At 42.3% G+C, this 23,118-nt stretch overlaps 1 protein-coding gene across 3 annotated transcripts in view; it reads left to right on the forward strand.

The window, feature by feature from the left end:
• The window catches only part of ZNF462 (zinc finger protein 462), a 77,114-nt gene extending 55,460 nt beyond the window's left edge, over nt 1–21,654 (forward strand). For all 3 annotated transcript variants that reach the window (XM_028108773.2, XM_088018867.1, XM_088018868.1), the window contains exons 9-12: nt 1,330–1,553; nt 15,687–15,819; nt 20,148–20,271; nt 21,415–21,654. In XM_028108773.2, the coding sequence (XP_027964574.1) occupies nt 1,330–1,553; nt 15,687–15,819; nt 20,148–20,271; nt 21,415–21,622 (689 nt within the window). In that variant the 3' untranslated portion in view covers nt 21,623–21,654. The remainder of the gene's footprint in view (nt 1–1,329; nt 1,554–15,686; nt 15,820–20,147; nt 20,272–21,414) is intronic.
• The last annotated feature ends 1,464 nt before the right edge of the window (nt 21,655–23,118 follow it).

Raw genomic sequence — 23,118 nt, forward strand, 5'->3', positions numbered from 1 at the left:
GAATTCTCCAGGGGCCAGCCCCAGCCAACAACAAAGGGAGGGCTCGCAGGGAGAGCCACATCAGTGCACAAAACACTGATGTCTGGAAACGGTGCTACTCAGTGACTCTGAGAATAAATCACGCTTTCTTGACTTAATAATACATTGCTGTTTCTAAATAATATAAGTATATGTTGTGTGCGTCCATTTGTAAACTTCCAGAGTCTTCTGAAATCCAGACACAGCATGAAAACACACGCTATATTTGATCCTTGCATAAATAGCACAGATTTTAATTTTATCCCAGTTATGGATATCTGGCGCGTGCGCCGATACTCTGGGCAGACTGGTGTGAAATTTAATTTGAGCAGTTAAACACAAGGGTGAGAGAGTGCAAAATAAACAAGCACACGCATTTCCAGCCCTACAGCATTTGGTATGTTAATGGGAAAAGCACCCAAATCCTCTCTTTTATTTTTTTCCCTTGTGACAATCAGATTACAGATTGTCTGAAAAGGCACAAATCCTCCCTATCTCCCACGCCACCCCCCCATCTCTCCCCCCACCCCCCTGAATGTTGCCCGCAGCCATTTCATTTGTGAGCTTCTCCTAGTTAGAGCTGGAGTTTTAGTGAATGAAAACATACAGGTCCTTTGCTTTCAGATTTGTTATAAGAGATTCCCTTGGTTTCAGGAAAAGGAAAACCGTCTCCTTGAGAACATCTCGGAAGGGGAAACAGGAGTGCAACTGGCAGCAGTGGGACATAAAGGGTTTGCTTTGCAACAGGGCAGGGATGCAGATCGCAGCTGGGCCAATTACAACGTCTGTGAGCTTTGGGAAAGTTCTTAAGAACCCCGTTCCTCGCTTTACTGATTTGTAAAAACAGGAATACCTCCAGCCTAAGAGGGTTGCCGGGAAGGTGCACTGTCGGGGCACACAGGTGCTTAGGAACTGTCCGGTCCCTTTCTACTTACGGACATCTTCTAGGTCCAGCCCAACTAGCACCTAGTGAGCAAGTGGGAGGTGCTAATAGTCAGTTATCATTACTGTGGGTAAACCGTGGCCGCCTCCATTCAGGAATGAGCGAGCACCTTTCAGCCTGCCCACCTCGTTGTAAAGATCACTCTGGGGATTAAGTGCACCAAGGGCTGGTGGTCTTACGAACACTTACCTGGGCCCAAGGAAGATGCCCTTTGGGGAACGGAGGGCGGGGCAGCGTGCATGTGAGTTCATGGACACAGGCCCCCGAGAGGTAGCAAAACCGGCTGAGTTTCTTCCTGTATTCCAAAGAGAACACGTGCGGACCATCAGTAAAAATTTCCATCTTTCCAATTCAATTTGTTTCCACAGAAGAGCGAGTTGTCCCCATCGAAGTGTGCCGTTCCAAACTGTCCAAATACTTGCAGGGAGTAGTTTTCCGCTGCGATAAGTGTACCTTCACCTGCTCCAGTGACGAGAGCCTCCAGCAGCACATAGAAAAGCACAATGAACTAAAACCTTACAAATGCCAGCTCTGCTATTACGAAGCCAAGCACACGGAGGAACTGGACAGCCACCTTCGGGACGAGCATAAGGTACCTGCCCGTCTTCCTGCCCGCGACCCTCGGCAGCCCTGTGGGGGCGGGCCTGGCGGGGAGCCAGAGCTCAGGGTGGGCGAGGCAGGCACGCGGGCTAAATGTTGCACGGGCGCTTCCGATTTTTTCTGTGATGAAAGAAAGGGGAGGTCATTTTAGAAAAACTGGAGCACAGAGATGGGGATAAGGAAAATCCCCCTCATGCTGCCACCCATGTCCACCTGCTTAGCCTTTGTTATCTCTTCTCTGCCCATTTTCCCTTGTTTTATGTAAGTCTGGCAATACCACATGTGAACTAGTGTGTCACCCTTTAAAAAAATTTTTTTTAACATCCTAAGAGGAATATTTTTCCATGTTATTTTAAACGTATCGTCACAGGAATTGACTAACTTGTTCTGTAAAGAACCAGAGAGTTAATGTTTTAGGCTTTGCAGGCCAGATGGCCTCATGGTAACCACTCAACTCCGCCCCTTCTAGCAAGAAAGCAGCTACAGACAAGACAAATGAACGGGCATGGCTATGTCTGCGACCCTTTATTTATGGAAGTAGGCAGCAGGCTGAGGGCCCGAAGTGGCTGGTCCCTGTCCTGATGGCCAGCCACCTTGTCCCTCAACCATGTAGGTCGTTTGCAGTATTCTTGCTAACTACAGAGATTTTCCAAAGCCTTGCTATTTGTGTCTAAACACTATAAGGGCTGTACAAGACGTGTTTTGTTTAGGGAGGAGGATTGATAAAGAACAGATCAGTACCGGACCTAAAATCAAGGGTTTGTGAAAAAAACTTCTCTTCCAAAGTTCTGCTGATCAGAAGGCAGAATCCTATAGGGCAGCTTCACAGGGCTTATTTGGCACATGGGGGAATTGAGGTGCTTGTTTCTGGTTTTGTGGATTGCCCAGAGTGCAGAGGAACTACAATTTGTATTTGTTTCTTGAAAAAGAAGCCCATTGAAATGTTTTCTAATTAACCCCAAAATATCGAGGGAGTGTTTACTTAAGGCACAATGAGATAGTTTCCTTTTTCTTTGCTCTGTATCCTCCTCTTTTCTGGCCTTGCCAAACCCCAAGTTATCAAGACTTTAGTCCGAATCATCTGTGCCAAAGGGTTAGAACTTTTCTTCGGGGTGGAGAGAGAGAGAGAGAGAAGGCTGAGCTCTATCACCCATCCACAGTGAAGTGGTTTTGTGGTCACTTTTCTACTTGGGAATGCATTCATTTTCTAATGTGTCTGCCCAAAAATGAAAGCAGAAAAGAAAAGCCTGAGTTCACCTCACTGAAAAACTTTCATAGCCTTTCTTAGTCAAACTTCCTGGGCATCTCTGCCCCCAAACTCAAAGGGTAATCACTCATACATTTCAAACCAAGCTTTCTACAGTTATGCACATGGATCTTATTTATGCACCCACCTCACGTCTTTCTATTATAGTGTTCAAGCCTTTGGGCTGGTATTTTGGGAGCGAGCAAACCAGGAAGATAAATTCTCCCGTTGTTACACAGTTGCTGTGGGTCACTGGTGAGAAGGTTAGAACCATACATGTGTGGAACTGGGGGCTTCCCGAGCAGGCATGGAAGGTTGGGGCTTCAGGATACCCGTCAGGCCAGTGGGTTGCTCCAGAAGAGAGGGCCTCAATTTAGAGCTTCTGGAACCAAACACCGGAGTTTGAATCTTCTCTCCACTGCTTACTATACAACTTTAGCAAGTTACTTAAATTTCTGTATCTATTTTCTGGTTTCTAAATGGGAATCATTTTATCTTTCTCAGAAGTTGTGTGAGATTAAACAAAGTCCTGGTATATCCCACACTTTGATATGACCTGGTGTGTTCCTCAGTCTACTTACGAATTGAGCTGTTGTACCCATCAGAAAGGTAGTTGGGTTCCCAAAGAACTAAGATATATTTAAAAATCACTAATTATACCTTGCATCCTAGATACGGTCTTTGATGTTCTGTTTTCACTATGCCATGTTATGTTCTTTAATTTTACTCTTTCTCGTGGTTGACCAGCTTAATAAGTCCAGTGAGCACCTAATTGAGGCTAAAGAATTGCCACTTCCAGCCTGCATAGTGATTTTCCTGTCATTTCAAGTGTTGTTAAGTTTATGAGACTTGTGCTTATTACTGACGGCAGCAGTATTTCTTCATTTCTAAATGATGAGTACAAAATGTATTTCGAATTTTTAAAATAACTATCCAAACACTTTTATTTTTCAAAAGATTTTATTTATTTACAAGAGAGAGCGAACACGAGTGGGGCTGAGGGGCAGAGGGAGAGGGAGAAGCAGGCTTCCCTCTGAGCAGGGAGCCATCATGGGGCTCGATCCCAGGACCCTGGGATCATGACCTGAGCCAAAGGCAGATGCTTAACCGACTGAGCCACCCAAGGCGCCCCCAAACACTATTTTATAAACAAGGATAGCAGTGCTGCTGAAATGGAAGTTTTGACTGGTAGGCAGTGATATACACTGGTTAAAAACCGTCATTCATTGGGGCGATTTCAGCATTTATGAAAGTGGTATAAGAGTGTCAATGTACAATGAGCTAAAGCGAAGTTTGCTAATAATCGAAATAAAAGTCAAGGACCTGGGCACCTGGGTGGCTCAGTCCGTTAAGTCTCTGCTTTCGGTTCAGGTCATGATCTCAAGGTCCTGGGATTGAACCCCGTGTCATGCTCCCTGCTCAGTGGGGAGCCTGCTTCTCCCTCTCCCTCTGCCGCTCCCCCCAGTCCTGCTCTTTGCCTCTCAGATAAATAAAACCTTTTTAAAAAAAAGTCAAGAACCATAAGGCAAGAATAAGAAATTAAAGGCGTAAGAATTGGAAGGAAGGAATGAGACTACTTGCATTCACAGACAAGGTTACCTTTGTACATAGAAAATCCTAAGTAATCTATACAAAAAAAAAAAAAAAAAGCTGCGAGGATATTAGTGAGTATAGCAAAGTTACAGGATATAAGGTCAATATGCAAAAAATCAATTCCATGTCTACATACTAGACATGGAAAGCTGACGGTAACATCAAAAAGAATAAAATAAGGATAAATTTAACATAGGAACTGTGAAAGCTGTAAACTAAAAATTACAAAATGTTGTTGAGAGAAATAAAAGAACTAAGTTAATGGAATATATACTGTATTCCTGGATGAGAGGACCCACTATTGGCAATTCTCCCCAAATCGATCTACAGATCCAACGGAATCTCTATCAAAAAAAAAATTTTTTTTTTAAAGTTGACAAACTGATCCTAACATATAAATGCAGAGGACCTAGAATAGCCTAAACAGCATGGAAAAAGAACAAAATTAGAGGACTTCACCCTTCCTGATTTCAAAACCTCCCTTAAAGCCACCGTATTCCAGAGCGTGTGGTATTGGCAGAAGGATAGATGCATGGATCGGTGATGCAGAAGAAAAACTCCAGAAATCAACCCTCATCTAGGTGGTCAGTTGATTTTTTTTTTCCCCCAAAGGTACCAAAGTAATAAGGAAAGGATAGTTCTTCCACAAATAGTGCTTGAACAATTGGATAGCCACATACAAAATAATGATCGTTGACCCTTAATTCACTCCTAACACAAAAATTAAATCAAAATGGATCATTAACCTCATTCTACGAACTGAAACCATAAAACTTCTGGAAAAAGAGTAGAAAATCTCCCTTGGGTTAGGAGAAATTTTCTTAAATAAGAAACAAAAGCTATGGACATTAAAAGAAGAAAAATGAGTAAATTAGATGTCATCAAACAAATTTTTGCTCTTCGGAGACACTATTAAGAAAACAAAAAGGCAAGCAACAGATTGGAAGCATATATTTGCAAAGTAATTATCTAGCAAAGGTTTTTAACCAAAATATACAAAGAACTTTTACAACTCTATAGTAAGACGATAATTCAATTACGAATGAGAAAAAAATGTGAATAGACACTTTACCTGTGAGGATACACAAATGGCAAATGATCACATGAAAAGAGTCTCGGTAAGATTCATCATTAGGGAAATGCAAAAAAAAAACAACAGTAAGATAGCACTACCCACCCGCGAGAATGGCTAAAATCAAGAAGATTGATAGTGCCAAAGTGTTGGCAGGGATATGGAGAAACTGGAAATCTCATACAGTGCTGGTTGGAATGTAAAATGGCATATTCACTGGGGAGCACTTTGGCAATTTCTTTAAAAGTTAAACATACACTTACCATCTGATCCAGCAAGTTTACTCTCACATAAAGTGGATGGATAAACAAAATGTGCTATATCCATACTATGGGATACTACCTATCAATAAAAAGAAATGAGTCTATGGATACATGGAACAACGTGGATAAATCTCAAGAACATCATGTTAACTAGACAGGAGCTAGACACGAAAGATCACTATTATATGATTCCATTTACATGAAATTAATAGAAAAGGCAAAACTATGGAGACAAAGCAGGTTGGAGGTGGGAGATGGATTGCAGAGGTTATGAGGGAACTTCTCAAAGTAAGAGAATTTGTAAACGAGATTGTGGTGAGGGTTGCACAAATGCATACATTTACTAAAACTCGCTGAACTATTTATTTAAAACCAATGACGTCTATGGTGAGTAAATTATACCTCATACCTAAAAGAAAGATTCAAGTTTCCCAGGACCTGACCCATATAGTAGATTTTCAATAAATTTCCTGCAGGCTCTTTCTTTTTTATAAACTTGATCCTGGGAACAGATTGATCTACAAGATGCTGGAGATCCAGATTATTGTGTAAACTGCCAAAAATAAAGTGCAATAGACTTAGCCATTGATTTTAAATTAAGGTTTACTGTTTTCCCCCTAGTAAGACTATGTGTTGCGTGCATTGCTCATTATATTCTTCCACTAATAGCGTGAAGTGATTTTGTGTGGTGGAGAGAAGCTACAGAAGAAACTAAGAGACAATATAGGATATCTATAACATCAAATGATTTTATATATATCCAAAGCTGGGCTTCTGAATTCTGCCTGCAAAGCCCAGAGACCTCAGGAACACCTCTATCAAGTTGTCACACTATCATTCATGGACTGGATGGAATCCTGGTCCAGCAGGAAGGATCCTTGAAGTCAAGTATACCCTTCTAGTTAAGAACCAGACTCCCAACTGCACTGGATGCATGCTGCCATGTTTATCCTCAGAAGCCCAGGTGAAGTAGAAGAGGGATGACAGCATCTCTCATTTTGTACATGACACACAGCATCTTGTCTTCCTAGACCTTTATCTTTGCACCAGTGACCAAAGACTCACTTGCAATCTCTTGGAACTAAAGTAAATAGTACAGGCTATTTAAAATTTTATTTTTCATCCTTCAGTTCCGTTTTTTTCAGTCTTACTAGGTCTTCTAAAGACAGACTGCTCTATGCTTTCAGTCCCTCCTTCATTCCTTCCCTCCCTCCAACCCTCTCTTTCACACACACACACACACACACACACACACACACACACACACACACACACACACACAATGAAGTCCTATGTCAGTAGCACCATTTATTAGTAATGCTGGTGAAAGGTGAAGGGAGACAACATTTTTAAGAACCTTAAAGTCATGAAGAAAAAAAAACGTTGCACTTCTCACATTTAAAAAAACATTTTTTAAAGTTTTTAAGTATATGTGGTACCTTGTTAGTGTTCTTTATGGTTCTGAAGTCTCTTTGCTAGTTTAGGGAATATAAAAATATATTATCTCTAACTTGGTTTGCTCATAAAATTGTCATGTTCACTATATTAAATTTAGAAGGATAGTCTATTCAGGCAATACACATTCACTAATTGAATTTACTTTGAAATGTTTTTAATTTTTTATACAAATGGAGCCTCAGGCGGCCGAACTTTAAGGAACTCGTATCTCTTACTCTTACTTTTTGCCAGTTTGGGGGAAGCAGCAGAACATTAAGCTCCGGAGGCAGCACCAACATTTTAGTTATGCCAGTAAAATTGTTCAGTTTTCCAGACCAGTGAAATCCATAGTGGCAGAAGAGCCACATAGAATATTTGTGTCCGGCAAAGGAAACGAGAAGAAATAAAACAAAAGAAGAACCTTCCCTCGATTCCAAATCATAAAATACACCTCTGGCCACATTTTTTGGGATTGTGTTTAATTTTGAACCAGAGTGCCAGCAGCTTTATCTTGATCGACTCTGAGGATTGCTGCAAGCCGGAGGTTTCTCCTGAAGATTACATCACTTCAGCTCTGCTTTCCCTTATAGTAGTCTTGCTTCTTGATTTGTCAACCACAGGCCCTGTTCCTTTCATGGAGTTTGGACATCAGAAGTAGAGGAGCAAGAAGTCTGACCATCTTTCAGAGGGATGTGCCTGGCCGAGCCTCGCATGGTATTTTTCAAGTAGACATTTGAAGACGTTCTTTGCCTATAACTTTTGCAGTTGTCCACTAAACTCTCCAAAGTGACCTGCTCCTGCTTCCAAGCTTCCATAGGACTGTTCTTTCTCTGTGAAGGCACTTATTTCATCCTGCCTCAACTTCCACTTAACTCTTAAAACAAGTCTCTGTCTTGCCATTGGATGCAACGTACTTAAAATGGAAACCGTGTTGTTTTTAGGTCTTTTCTCCCAAAATCTAGTCACAGTACCCTGCATACAGTAAAGTATCCAGTAGCTGTTTGCTAAATAAATCAACGTATGAAATCACTGTTCAAATGGGAAATTTTAAGTATTCTGTTTGTTCATATGAGAAGATGTGGCAGCACCATCCACATCTTTGCCTCTGGATTTCAAGTTCAAGAGATTTAACAGCTCAGTTGGCCAGCAACAGAGTTCTTTGACTTTCTTAATGATGCCTTTCACTGGGCTTTTTTGAGTACTTGTGACTGCAGTTATCCTGAAATGCTCAAAATGACTTGGTTTTTGTCTGGGCTTCTGCTAAGTTAGGTCTAGCAGAAGCATGTTTTCTGCTTCTGACTCAGTGATTACAAAAGAAAGTAGATATTCTTCTTGACCTCTGTGCTCTATACCCTCCTGGGTACTTTTCCAGCCTTTATTCTTGTTCTTAGAAAGGTTTTTATTTTGAAAAAAAATTCTCAAAAAATTCTTCTCCTCTATTCCATCAAATTTTGCAACATTATAGTCACAGTACTTTTTTCTGCCACCTTCTTGTGTTCAGGTAATTTTTACATATTTTGTACGTAATTTTGCATTTCTGCAGGTGATTTGCATAATAATGGGGAAAGCTGGAGCCTTGTCTGAAGGTGTGAGTTCTAATCCTGGCTTTATCACTTAGCTTCTTTTGCATTGCTTTCCTCATCTACAAATATGGACGGTAACACGGTTATCTCTCCTAGTGGTCATAAAGGTTAAGTGATCCATGTGAAAATGACTGGATTAATTTTTAGTACATGATAGATATTTGGTAAGAACGGAAACAAAATCTTTTAGAAAATGTCCAGTCTTATTCTTACTAGCAAGCAAATTTTTGTCATTGGGTATGACATTATGAAGTTCTTTATACTGTATAATCTCCCATGGTTTTTATGTTACCAGTAAATTCAAACATTGGGTGTCAATGAGATGACCAATCTCATACTCTACACTGAGCATATAAAGCTAAATAGGAAATAGGTGCTGCCTTAGAAGAGTTTATAAGGAGGGGACACAAGCTTAAATAAAGAACCACAAGCCAGCATGTTAAGTGCTTGATAAAAGTACCTATGAAATAGGAGGGCAGCACGATGCACAGCATATACGGTGTCACGGCTTATCTCCCATAGAACTTTAATATACTTAGCTGAATATCCCTTCTAGAAGCTTTTACAGGAGCTCTGATCGGAATGTTCTGATCCGAGAAATCAAGATTTTTACCTGCACCTTTGACCATCTTCCTTAAGGAATCGTAGAAACAATGCTTTGCTTTCTCCTCCTGATTTCATTCCCATTCTGACTTTCAAAGATAGGCAAAGATCACTGGGTAGACCACCTGATAGTGTAAGTCAGAGGTTGGCGAACTCTGGTCCATAGACCAAATCTGGTGCCCTGCCTGTTTTTCTGTGGCCCACCAGTTGACATTTTTAAATCGTTGAAAAAAAAGAGAGCTAATTCGTGACACATGATTTGTCTTGGGGCACAGCCCTGCTCATCCATTTCTGTACTGTCTGTGGCCACTTTCAAGCTACAGCAGCAGGTGAGTAGCTGTGATGGAAACTAGATGGTCCAGAAAGCCCAGAATACTTGCTTCTCTGGCCCTCTGCAGAGTTTGCCCACCCGTGCTATAAGGCCTTTAAAATCTTTGCAGGGCTACACATTCTCGGTGTGGGCCTGAGATGGGCATTTCTGATGTAAGAGGCAGTTTTTCCGTGTTCTCTAGTGTCACTTTTTCTGGAAATAAAAATGTTCACTCTGGCCTTTCTTTTTAACATGAACAGGCAATATTAGGTGATGTGCGCAGCCTGACGGCATGTTCCTTTTGAAGTTACAGATGTTAAGTGAGAAGCAGGGGGAGCTCTGGAAACCTGGAGGGATTCTTCTTGATCACAGTCTCCCCTATTTAGTGTGTGCTAAGTAATCTGAGGACAGGGGTGTCCGATTTCCTGCTTTCATTAGCCAGCAAGTTCACACCAGTCTTTCCTTTAAGACTGGGTTTGCCGCCGTAGTAGAAAAATGCATGTTCAACTTGGTAGTGTTTGTAAATCACGGAATGCTTCTCCCCATAGAATAAGCCTCAAGTATGGAAATTCGTTCATATGCTAGGGAAATTCATTCATTTTGCTGAATGGTTAAAAACCAACAAGCAAAAAGACAAACAGAGTTGTGGAGCTTGAATATCAAGCATGAGCACGGAAGGGTTTACAGCATCAGCTCTCCAGTGTTAACAGGGAAAGCCTCTTGCTGGTTGTTGGCACTTCATCTCACATTCTTAGGGGCGAGTGGCCTTCACAGGGGACTTTGGATTTGCGGGCAATCACAAATAACTTTCACAAGATATGAGGGTCTATATATAGTTTTATAGTCTGAGGGATTATGTATTTGAACAGTCCAACCTTCAAACACATGTATGGTTACTTTTGCCTTCCAAAGGCTGCGAGGAGCCAGGTTCTAAATCTCAAACTCTTAGCCTTGCTGTTTCTCCTTCTCTTGTGGGCCTTTTGGGAAACAAGGTAATACATTTCTGTGTATCTCCAGAGAAAGGAATGAATTTCCCTCAATATGTCCTCTGCACCCAGATACTCACCAATCTCCAGGTCCAGAAAGTAACTTACTGGTATGATCACTTGGGAAGCCAACCTAGACATCAACTGGAACTTGAATAAAAGTCTGTGGCCTTTGACTTTGAACTCATAATTTCGCATCTGGAAATTTAGCCTATAAAATTAAAGCTAAACATGAAAGAAACTATATAATTTACATACAGTAAGATTTATTGTTGCATTTTTAATAGTGAAAAGCCAGGAATAGCCAAAGGTAAACTCATACGGGAGGAGTCAGGTAAACTATAATATCATATCATTTACTTGATAAGATACATATATAGTGATTAAAAATAGTACTTATAAAGAGAATGATATTTTTACTGTGCCGGGCATTAAAAAAGCAGGAAACCCACTTGTGTTTTAGTATGATTACAGCAATTAAATAATCTATGCCTAGAGAACAGGATTACAGAAATACAATACCTTGTTGATAGTTGTATGTATAGGTAGGCGGACTTGAACCTTGTTTTTGCTTTCCAGTTATTCTTTGTGACCTGTATCGGAAAGGAGGCTATATTAAGCTAAAAGGGAGGCATGCAGGTGAGCACAGCACCGACTAATGGAGACTCAGCACTGGCCGTGGAGCCAGCTGTGAACAAGATGCACAGAGTGTCTGTCTGTCCCCATGGAGCCTGCAGTTCAATGGGGGTGGCAGTCCATAGACAATTAACCACTGAGTGGGAGGAGTTATAAAAGGGGAAGGGAGAGCGCCTGGAAGCATAGAGTAAGGATAACTAACCACCGAGGAGTTTAGGGAAGGTCCCCCAGGTGTAGTGAGCGACACGGAGGCGGGGCTGGAAGGCAGGAGTCACTGCCTGAAGCAGGCAGTGGAACTTCAGACAGAGAAAGTGGCACGTGCAGAGAAAGACCCAAAGTCAAGAGCACAGTGTATCCTGGGAACATCCGTCCTTTTGGGGTGGTAGCAGTGGGCTGGAGAAGGTGGGCAAGGTAAGAAGATAGCTGGCCACTTCTAATGACAGTGAGAAATTCAGATTTTATCCTCAGGGCAAGCAGAAACTGACTGACATGAGTAGATTTACATATTTATTTTTACTCAAAGACCACACTAGAGAATAGAGGCAAGAAGGGGCAAGAAGGCATGCTGGGAAAGCAGCAAGGAGGGAAGGGGAGGGAGGCTTGCCTTACTCCAGGTCAGAGGTGGTGGCTCCACAATGCAGCGAGGGGGACCTAGAGGGTACGACACTAAGTGAAATAAGACAGAGAAAGACAAGCACCAAATGATTTCACTTATATGGGAATCTAAAAAACAGATGAACAAACAAACAACAAGCAGAAACAGACCCATAAATATAGAGAACAAACTGATGGTTGCCAGGGAGGAAGGATGGTGGGGGGTGGACACAGTGGGTGAAGGGGAGAGGGAGATACAGGCTTCCCATCATGGAGTGGGTCAGTCACAAGGAGGAGAGGAACTGCATGGGGAATACAGCCAGTGGTACTGTGATGGTGATGTATAGTGATTGGCAGTGGCTACACTGGTGGTGAGCAGAGCTTAATGTAGAAACCAGTCACTATGTGGTATGCCCAAAACTAATGTAACATTCTTTGTTAACTATACCTCAGATTTTAAAATCACTTATTATTTTTTTAAAAAATGAATATGATAAAGTCCTACTATCTTTGAGAAATAGTTAAAATTCCAAATAGTTCAAAAAAAATTTTTTTTAATGCCACAAGGAGGGCGCCCCCTGGGTGGCTCAGTCGGTTCAGCGTCTGACTCCCATTTTCAGCTCAGGTAATGGTCTCAGGGTCGTGAGATCAAGCCCCACATCGGGGCTCAGCAAGGAGTCTGCTGAAGTTTCTCTCTCCCTCCACTCCTCCCTGCGCTCACTTTTGCGCATGAGCTCTCTCTAATAAATAAATCTTTTAAAAATAAATAAATGCAGCAAGAAGTCTTCTTTTGTATTAAGATTACTATTGGATGGCTGATTTGGGGATCTGTAGTAAGAACCCAACACTATAAAGGGTTTTTATTTTAAAATCTTATAATTAAGGGCGCCTGGGTGGCTCAGTCGTTAAGCGTCTTCTTCGGCTCAGGTCATAATCCCAGGGTCCTGAGATCGAGTCCCGCATCAGGCCCCCACTCAGCAGGAAGGCTGCTTCTCCCTCTCCCACTCCCCCTGCTTGTGTTCCCTCTTTAGCTGTCTCTGTCACATAAATAAAAATTAAAATAAAAAAAATTAAATCTTCTAATTAGATAACAAGATTTTTAGTTTTTACTTTTAAATCTTTTAATTACCTAACAAAGATTTTAGAAATCTTCAGGACAGATAAATCCTGGGTTAGCCCAGGATGAACGTCATAACGTGGAAATGTCATGTACTCTTTTAAAATTGTGCAGAATCCAAAATGTTTCCCAATGAAGGGATGATGGTGATGGGAAAATGGGCAAATACAGGCCTCAATAAAAAAACCCAGAAGGAGAAAAAGAAAAAAAATAACATTTGGTTTTGTGACAGATCTCCTTCTGTCACCATGAGTTCCTTGAGAAGCAGGGGCTCCGGTACCTCCCATGGGACCGGGGGTGGGGTGGGGGTGTCCTTGTGGAAGGAAAGAAGGGATGAACGAATAAGCGAACAAATGAATGAATACATACTGACTAAAGGCGTTTGAGGATTCTTTTTGATCTTTCTTGGTTTTGTTATTTTCATTTCCTGGCAGGGGCCACCCCTCACGCCTCTTACACACATCTGCTGTGGCCCCGGCAGAGATGGGAAGTGGAGGGAGGTGGTCAGAAAAGGCTTCCTTCTACGTATTGGTCACTTAAGGATGTGTTACTCTGTGCATATTTCAAAGTTAGGTAAATTGGAACCTTGCCTCGTTTTCCTGAAAAACTGGCAGCCCAGAAAACTTTTATTCAAATATTTGTCATAAATGCTATTTGGTTAAAATGTAGACTTTGTGGCTAAACATAACTTCATAAATATGCATTTACGATGCTTGTTATAAGCGTTTCCAAAAGCCAAAATTGGAAAAGGCCACATTCCCAGAAAGGAGAAGGAAACTACATTTTGGGGAACTATTGTGTTTCAGGTAGCACGCTGACCCCTTTTTACGAACGGGGCATGGAGGGTGGATGTTGAGCAACTTACCCACAATCGCGTGGTTAATGGCAAACTCTGAACTTGAATTCAGATCTGTCAGACTTCAAAGCCCATGCTCCTTGTGCTCTCTCTTTTTGCTTTCATGTCATAAAAACAAATAAAGAAAAGTCAGTATGGGTCTGTAGGAGTGAGGCATAGTAGAGAAATCCAGATAAGGTGCTACAAGCAAAAGCTCTTTGAAGATTGTTACTGTGAACTCTTAGGAGGGAGGAATGAGAAAGAAAGATTCTGAACTTGACTCTTCCTCCTTTGCACCTTAGTCAGTTAATTTTTTATTTTAATTTTACAAATGACCAACATAAGATCTTGCCTTCCCTGAACGCTTAGCATTGAGATCGACAAAAACATCTCTCCTCCCTCCTTTTGACTTGTTTTCAGAGTCAAGTGTTAACAGATTCCATGGATTGCATTATTATAGTTAGATCAACCATTGTTTCTCTCATTTTAAAAGAGCTCTTATCCTGAGTTTTCTTCCTCCTTTTAAATGCTGCCTACCTTCTACAGGATGTTGTTGGGGCAATATTAAGTCTTTTCACAGGACTGTCTCTTGGCCCTGGTACTCTGAGTCTCTTTCTCTCCCATTTGTCACAGTTGATGAGGATGTTCCCATCTGCCAGGCATATGGAATTGGTGGTGCTCAGCAAATCTTTGTTCCAGTCTGGTCCCAGAGTATTTTGGGATTATCTTGTAAATTCTCCCTTTCCTCTCCTGTGCCCTCAATATGCTCTATCTCTACTGTAGCAGCTATGGAAATCTACCTTGGAATCAAATTAATGATGTCTGCTTTCCCTCTTCAACTCAACTGTGAGCTTCTGGAGGCCAGGACTGGGTCTCATTCATCTTTGTGGGTCCCTTTCCTGACCCCCAACAGGGGGAGCACAGCACATTCCACAGAGGAATAAGCCCATCCCCATTGATTGGTTTGAGACATTTTGTTGGCTTAAGTCCATGCTAACCTGTCATTCCTAATAATTCTATGCACAAATGGAGAGGTTCGGGAAATAGATTAGTCAAGAAGGTGAATTTTGTGCTACTGCCAATGTGAGACCCCTAAACATAGCATCATTATAAAGTTTTCCTGGTGTGGATTTTTATTTCCCTTGGACATTATTTGGAAGAAAGTGTGGATTCCCACATTATTCTAACCATGTTTTACATAAATAAAAATAAGCCGTAGTTAACACTTAGAGGACTTTTAGGAGTTACTCTAGATTTTTCTCAGGTAATCCCAGCCTAAATCAATAGGTTATGGTCAGCTTCAGAAACAGTAATACAGTAACAGTATTGTCTTCCATTTATGGAGTCAGGAGTCAGATAGTTGTCATCTGGCCTAAACTGGGGCAGCCCACAACCCTCCAGGTTGATAAGATCATGGAGAAGGTTGTGACTCTCGCACTAGTTTTCAGGATACTTACAGAACCTCTTCACCTCCAGAGGTATTTGAAACTTGGGTAGTTTACAAAAGTTATACCTTTGAATTCAACTGAAAAAGCATTATTGGACACCTACTCTATACCCCAGCCTCTGTGATACTTTGATTTCCTGCCGACTGGAGTGCCTCTTTTTTACTGCATTTGGTAAGGAAGGTCCAATGTTCCTTTAAGAACATTGGAACGTAGGGGTAAAGGACAAATCCACCTCTGGAACAGTCCAAGGGAGGAAAAGAGCCTCTTAGGCACTGGTGTTGTTTGATCCTGGTTCCAAAAACATGGTCAAGGGACAATGATGGTGGAAAGATCTCTCCCCCCAGGGAGAGCCCTGTTTTGTCTGTGGTTCATGATTCTGTTATTTGTTTGGACCTTTTTCAGGTGAGCCGTAATTTTGAGCTGGTTGGACGGGTTAACTTGGATCAGCTGGAACAGATGAAGGAAAAGATGGAGAGCTCCAGCAGTGAGGACGACGACAAGGAAGAAGAAATGAACAGCAAGGCTGATGACAGAGGTTAGTCCCAGCCCTGCCCTCGGAGGCCCAGATGGCATCTAGCACGTCCATGGTGAGACAGAAGGGAGGCAGAAGGTTGTTGGAGGAGGAACAGAAGGAATGATCCTTCTTAGTTAAGTAGCAGAACAGACTGACTTAAGAAACATGTCAGGGGCCATGTCTTCATAAACTATTACCAGCTATAGGAACTCCAAGGAAAACAGACATTTTCTAACTATAGCTATATGTTTGTTAAAAAGTATATGGGGGTGATTTGTTTTTAATAAGGAAAACTGGTGTCTAGGGAAACTTCACAGTAAGGACAGGCAGACAGAGGACACTAAAGCTATGGGGGAATGTGAATGAACTTCCCATTGAGCACTTAAGTAATATTGCTGCTGCTGGGGTAAAATTGAGGCTGTGTGAGGAGGGGTGGGCTGCAAAGGACTTGAGCCCTGAGCTTTTCCAGAAGTCCCTCTGCCTGGCCCTTTTCTAAACCCCATCGCTGCTCTTTTTGCTCTGTGAAGAGGGAGAAAGAGGCCAACAGTTTTCATTCAGCCGTGTGTTTACACGGAAAGTTTTCATGGGATTTTTGTACTATTTTTCCAATTTCCTCTGAGTCTATAATTACTTTCAAAATAAAGTTTTTCAGAAGTATATTTAGCTGCAGACATATATTTATATGATCTAGAATTGGTGTTCTGTATTGTTCAACATAGAACATTGTGGAAATCCCAGGACGGGTGCATAAGAATATGGGTTTGGGATCTGTTAGGTTAGTTATTGTAGATTCATCAAAAGCACATGGATAACAAACATGAAAAATAAACATTATAGATATGAGAAGAATGATGTTAGTTACTAGCATTGAGCTTCCTTATGTGCCAGATCCAGTGTTGGTGGGTTTTATATAACCCTTTTTTCTTCAATCTTCTATAATGTAAAGGGTTCTGCAGTCGGCCTGCCTGGATTTGGCTCCCAGTTATGCTACTAAAGTAGCTGTGACTTTGGGTAAAGTATTTTACCCCATGTGCATTCGTCATCTATAACAATAATAATATCACCTACCTCTTAGAGCTGTGGAAAGCTTGAATGAGATCATGTACAAGACACCAGCCCAATTCCCGGAACATAGTAACCACCACATAAAATGATAACCCTGCAATGTACATGGTATTATTATCATTTTACAAATGGAGAAATAAAGGCCCAGAAAATTTAAGAGCTCATTCAAAGGAAAGAAAAAAACATCATACCTTGGAGACTGAATTTAGGTCTTCTGGCTCCAAAGGCAAAATCTCTTTGTACTACATCCCCTTTCCCCAACCCTTTGTCAGTGGAATGTTCTTCATCGAAGGGAACCTAACCCTGAATCCCCTTTGGGCTTCACTCTGAGGTGCGCTTCTGCAGAATATCTTTGCTTTTCCTCCTTGCTCCATCTACAGGCCTATGAAAGCCTATTTGGTGGCCATTTCCCTTGAAGCTTCTCCCTGTTCTTTTTCCTCACCTGCCCCACTTCCATTCCATTCCCACCATGACACCATAGCAGGAGACCACAGGTTTGCAACATGAGGGGCCAGCTGGGCCCCTTGATCCCTAGTGAAGAAAACAGCAGGGACTGCCAACTCTTCAAAGCCCCCATGCCCGTGATCAACCTGAAAAGCGAATGGACAAAGAACACATCCTACCATCTAGGTTGATTGCCCTCGTAAAGTTACAGCTTTTATTAGGAGAGGCCATAGTGATCCATTTCTTGCAAGGAAAATGGCTATGATCTAAGGAAGCATGGTTCCCAATTTTTTTTTTTAACATTTCACAGATATGTTCTTAGTGATGAATTCTTTAACGTCTGTGCACTGTTACCAGAGTTCTCTGGAAGAGGATGCTTTTGACAGAGGGTACAGAGGCTCCTTTTGCTTCATGATGCTCTGTGCCCTGCTGTTCCTCTCCAGGAAATAAATTATTCCTCGTTGGATGCTATGACTTTTTTTAATCTCTGAAGCTGAGCACATATGATTTTAGAGGTTATAAGCATGGCAGAGGCAAGAACCCCTTTTAGTCCTCCCCTCCTCTGTGATTCCTCCAAAATGAAAGCATCGCAAATTAGAAAAATAGATGGCAGTTAGGGATGGGGGGCACCAGGCAAATTCCCTTGCTTGCCTGGCTTGGCTATCCCCTTTGCTTGGGCACTGGGGCATCAGACCAGTTCCGTTTGATTGGAAAGAATTTCATGGGGTCTGATCGCTTCTCACCGGGAAGTGTAGTATCCACGTTCGTGAGCCCTAACCACATGGGGGAAAAAAAAAGTCTTGGGGTGAAGGAGCCTGTATTCCTCTCTCTGAGGGTCGGGGATCTATGTGAGTAACCTCTAGTGATGCTAATGGGCTTTCCAAGCCTACCCCCCATCCCCCTTGCCATTCTTGAAAGAACAGCCTCCTTTGTCTCATCTCCTTTGAATCAATTTTCCACCATCTAGGTATATTCTTGCCAACAAGAAGAAATGGCACACAATAGCCTCGGGGTGTTTTTGCCAGACGGTCTGTCTTCTAGGAGTAGCGCGGGAGGTGGCTTTAGTACAGCTCTCAGGGCTGATGGAGAGCGATTTGATGTGTGACAGGTAATGACTAGCCTCCTCCTTTGAGGATGAAACAGCACGAGCCATTGGAAAGAATAGATGACTGGTTTCATGTTTCCTAAGGGTAAAGGAGCAAATGTGCCAGGAGCATGCCCCTTGTTGGCATTGTAGACTTTCATCAGGCACACTCAGTTCGGGGGGCTCACGTCCTTGTAGCTCCCCCACTCTCCGTGCCCTTTCCAACATGGGAACTGGAGAGAAGACTGACCGCCGCCACACTGCAGGTCCTGCCTAGGCAGCTCGGAGGGAATTTGAAAGAGAAGAAGCCAGGCATGAAGAAATCAAAATTAACCCAAGCAGAATCCTCCCCACCCCCTCTCATTATGCAGTTGGGAGGAGTCAGGAAGGCATTCTGTTGATTTCTTGCCCAAGATAATCCCTGCTAAGGAATTAATGCGCAGAGCAGATGGTGCTGTCTCATTTCCAATGAAAAGAATCAAGGAAGATAGTCTGTGCAATTATTTTTAATGGCTTGTGTGGTGATCTTCTTAATTTGTGAGAAAATGTTTCATCTTTTGTTAAAACTGGCCCTATTCACATAGCTTTTTGTGCTAAAGATTAAGGCAGCACAGAGACACCTATCCTGTTAACATCATCCTGAGGATTTTATTAGATGGAGTATTTCAACCAGGAGACATCCTCCTGTACCATCTTGTATGTACAGGCATAGAGTGATCAGATATGTAGAGATGATAGACATTTCCCTGTCTACTGCCCTCATTTTGCAGCGTGGCCACAGGCCTGTCTCAGTCCTGCTGTTATTCCCCAAGGGAAGATGGGCCCTCTGTGGTATAATGAAAGACATATGGGCTTGGGACTCAGGAGAACACAAAGGCCATGTGAGCTCTCCTCTTTGAGTTTGCCAGGAGGAGTGGTCTGTGAACAAATAGCTGGCCAGTCCGCATTTATCAGACCCCTAGCATGTGCCCAGCGCCATGGAGAAAACAAAACGACAGTCAATATTTGATGTTTACAACAGGCCTGTCCAGAAACGTCTATATCCCCACATTCATGAATACCACCAATTGAGGAGTAGATACCAGTCAGCCGGCCAGGGTCCCTCACCAGCTGAGGACATGCTTTCACATACCAGCCTCCCTGTCATCCAGGATTCTCGTTCACGCTAGGTTCTTTGCTTGCAGATCTCATTCAGGGCTCGTAGCCACCCTGTGAGGTGTTGATTATGACATCCGTGACAGGTGAGCACAAGTTGTGAGCCCCCGGCCTTACTTGGAACCAGCCAAAACTCTGAGGTCTGCTATGCGGAACCTGGTCCAGTGCCTCTACGTTCTTTTTAGTGAGCAAAGATAAACCTGTGTAGGATAGAAAGTGAATAGGTGCTAACCCGGGAGGCATGGACAGAGCATCCCAGAAGAAAGAGATGTGGTAGATGAACCTGCTGAGACACTGTTGGAATGGACAGAAGGGGTTCTTCAGGCCAGAAAGCCCCAGATTATTTGTGATGGGAGCAGCTGGGGCCATGAGGAGGCATGGGAAGGCTGGGGGCCTGGGAACCAGGAGCGGTTCTTGAGAACTAGCCAAGAAACACCCTTAGGTGAGAAGCCGGTAGGAAAAAGAGTAAGGAATCTGGAAATTGCCTTCACAGATGGTTTTACAAGTGAAGGTAGGAGAGGAGGTTTCCTGATGAATGTGGACTAACCTCTTCTGCCTCCTCACACAGCACACAGGTAACACTTCTGCTTTCTCCTCACAGATCTGATGAGATTTTCCGACCGTGGCGCTGCTATTAACACCGAGAAGCGTTTTCCATGTGAATTTTGTGGAAGGGCGTTTTCACAGGGCTCTGAGTGGGAAAGGCACGTGCTGAGACACGGCATGTAAGTTGAGCCATCCCAAGCCATCACTTTCCCAGAGAAGTGAGAAGTGGCAGGGAGAGCAGTTTCTTTTTGTTTTTTCATTGTTGTTGTTGTTTGTGGGTTTTTTTTTTTTTTTTTGTGGGGGGGGGGGGTTTTGGTTCCCCTGACAATCCATAGACCCCTCCCTCTGTGTCACACTTCTGGGCATGGGAGGAGAGGCAGTTGTCTGGAACTAGGTTTTGTTCTTTTCTGTTGTTTTTTTAAATGGTCACCCATACACAAGTCAAATGAGGAAAAATCATCTTTACGAATGACAAATCCCACCCAAGCCCTCATGTGGAAGTTTAGTGCTATTCTCCAGCCAGTGTCCCTTCAGCTTTCATTAGCGTGACATTCTCTGATAGAGCGTGGACCGGGGTCAAAAGATCTGGCTTCTGTTCCTGCCTCTGTGATGACTCATTCCCTGAGTGGCCTTGAACATGCCCTCGCACCTCTTGGTGCCTTCAATGCTCTGCCTCGGGGACAGAGCCAGCTTCTGCCTGCCTCCCAGGTAGGTGGGAGCATACCCATAAAACACTTAAAAAAATCCTTGAACATAAAATCGTCCCCTAGACAAGGCACTCTTAGCCCATGAGACACAGAGAGAACCTAGGAGTTGGTCCTCGGGTAGAAAATGGCCCAGAAACCCCAAACATCTAAACTTCAGAGAAGATTAACTAAGCTTCCCGAGACATGGGTTCCATCTTCAGGTTTTTGCTCTTTGTTTCTCTGATTTTTTTCTGGACCTGTTCATTAAATCTTACCCGAGTTCCTCTTTTTAGTCTTATTAAATATGGCCAATCTCCCAGCTTGTGGGTTCCATGGATGAGCTTGAGCAAAAGACAGTTCTTGCTACTACCACTTGTGACTTATGACTGACCCAGTAGATGAGGGATATAATAATGGATACTTTTGTAGATTCACATCTTCAATAAGATGCCAGAAAGACATGACCTAAGCATAACATGTAGCAAGGATAAATCACTGGCAATTTAGTCCTACATTCGTGGCATTTATGCAAAGGAAACCCCAAGGTCTTTTTAGGATCAGGGAAATAAGGACACTTTTTGGCTTAATTAGAAAAAAATGCATACTCACCCATCTCTCCCATCAATGTTTTTCCAGGGCATTGAATGACACCAAGCAGGTGAGCAGAGAAGAAATCCACCTGAAAGAGAGTGTGGAGGACAGTATTAAGATGCCCTCTATAGAGGAAAAGGAAGATGACGAGGCAATCGGGATAGACTTTTCCCTAAAGAATGAAACAGTAGCCATCTGTGTAGTAGCTGCTGACAAATCTCTCCTGGAGAATGCAGAGGCCAAAAATGAATAAGCGTTTGGTGAAATTCTTAATCAAACCGTACTTGAACCGTGATGAGAAAGTGGGAGGGCCAGCTTGGGCTGAGAAGGGGGGGGGGGGACAGAAAAGAAGACAGAACAAAGCTGCTTTTTAGGACTGAACAATCTATTTTCAAAGCACTGGTACCTGTGTGAGTGAGTATGTAAATTAAAGTTATTTAAATGGTTGGAATATGTGGCTCCTTTTCCATCACTACACCTTTCCTTCCGGATCTTCATCATGGAAGCGTCATTTGTTTTGGAATATGGAAGCACCTCCCGTGCGCACGGTGTGCTCCGTGGCGGTCTTTGGACAGGATGCAGAAACAGAAGCTCCATGACAGTAGAAGACTTCTCTTAGGGGAACAACTTTTTGACGCACATCTTTTGGTGCGTTTTTCTAGTTTTAATACCTTAAGCTTTTTCAAGACCTAACTGCAGCCGCTTTGGGAAAAAACAAACAAACAAAAACCACAAAAAAAAAAAAAAAACAACCAGAAAACAAAAAACTGCTTTGCATAAAACAGTCACCTGTTTCCTAGTACCTCAAACTTAACCAAGGGAATTCTCTGCATTTGTCAGTACTACCTGTCGTCGTCGTGGTTAAATGTAGAGAGAACTGCTGGGCAAGACGGTGAATGGAGAAAAAAAAAAAGAGTTTTAAAGAAAGGAACACAAATTGTGCTTAAAATCCCCACGTGGGTTTTATTTCTTAAAATACTGTGATTTTTTTAATTATTTTAGTAAAAAACAAAACAAAAAAAAGAAACAGACTTTAATTATTAGATAACTGTTTGTGAATTGTCATCCTTTATTCCAGGTAAGCTGTTTATTAGCGTTCAACTATAATTTAGAATTTGGTAGATTCATGTGAGCTAATTTTACGGTGACTGTGGATTTTTGTTTGCCATGTTTATTTTCTATCAATTTGAGTGTTACAAACACAGCACAATTCAGTTTTCACATAAATTGTTTTTTGTGTGCGTGTTATTATTTTACTTTGGGGGGCAAGGGAGATTGAGTTTTTTTGTGAATAGGAATGTTTTTATTTTAAACATGGAAATAACAAAGAAGTTAACTTTTTTTTTCTTAATTTAACTAAAGAACCAAACTTTTTGGCACAGCTATGCAGCTTGTGGGCCAGACGAGGAAGTCCTCTTCACCCTTTTGTTGCTCGTCAAATTAACACGTTATCCGTCTCACACAAATAATTTGTTAGGATGGGCTGGCTTTTGTGTGTGATTTCAAAATGTGTGTTCTGTTTTTGTTTGCATTGTATTTGGGGAGGGTTTTTCATTTATTTTGAGGGACAAGGGGATGTGCTAGAATCCCATCCCTTTGGTGAGAGTGGACAAGAAATACTTATATCCTACAAGGAGCCTGGAGAACTACTTTTTTTTTTTTTTTTTAAACTCTAGCTACCAGCTGCTCTGTTTCCCCATATTAGCTTTTTCAGGAGGGAGCAGCTTAGACTAAATCTAAGTCTACATT

Source organism: Eumetopias jubatus, unplaced genomic scaffold (genome assembly GCF_037043125.1).
Source record: "Eumetopias jubatus isolate StellerSeaLion01/CBP00866 unplaced genomic scaffold, mEumJub1_p1.0 scaffold_15, whole genome shotgun sequence".
NCBI classification, from domain to species: Eukaryota; Metazoa; Chordata; class Mammalia; order Carnivora; family Otariidae; genus Eumetopias; species Eumetopias jubatus.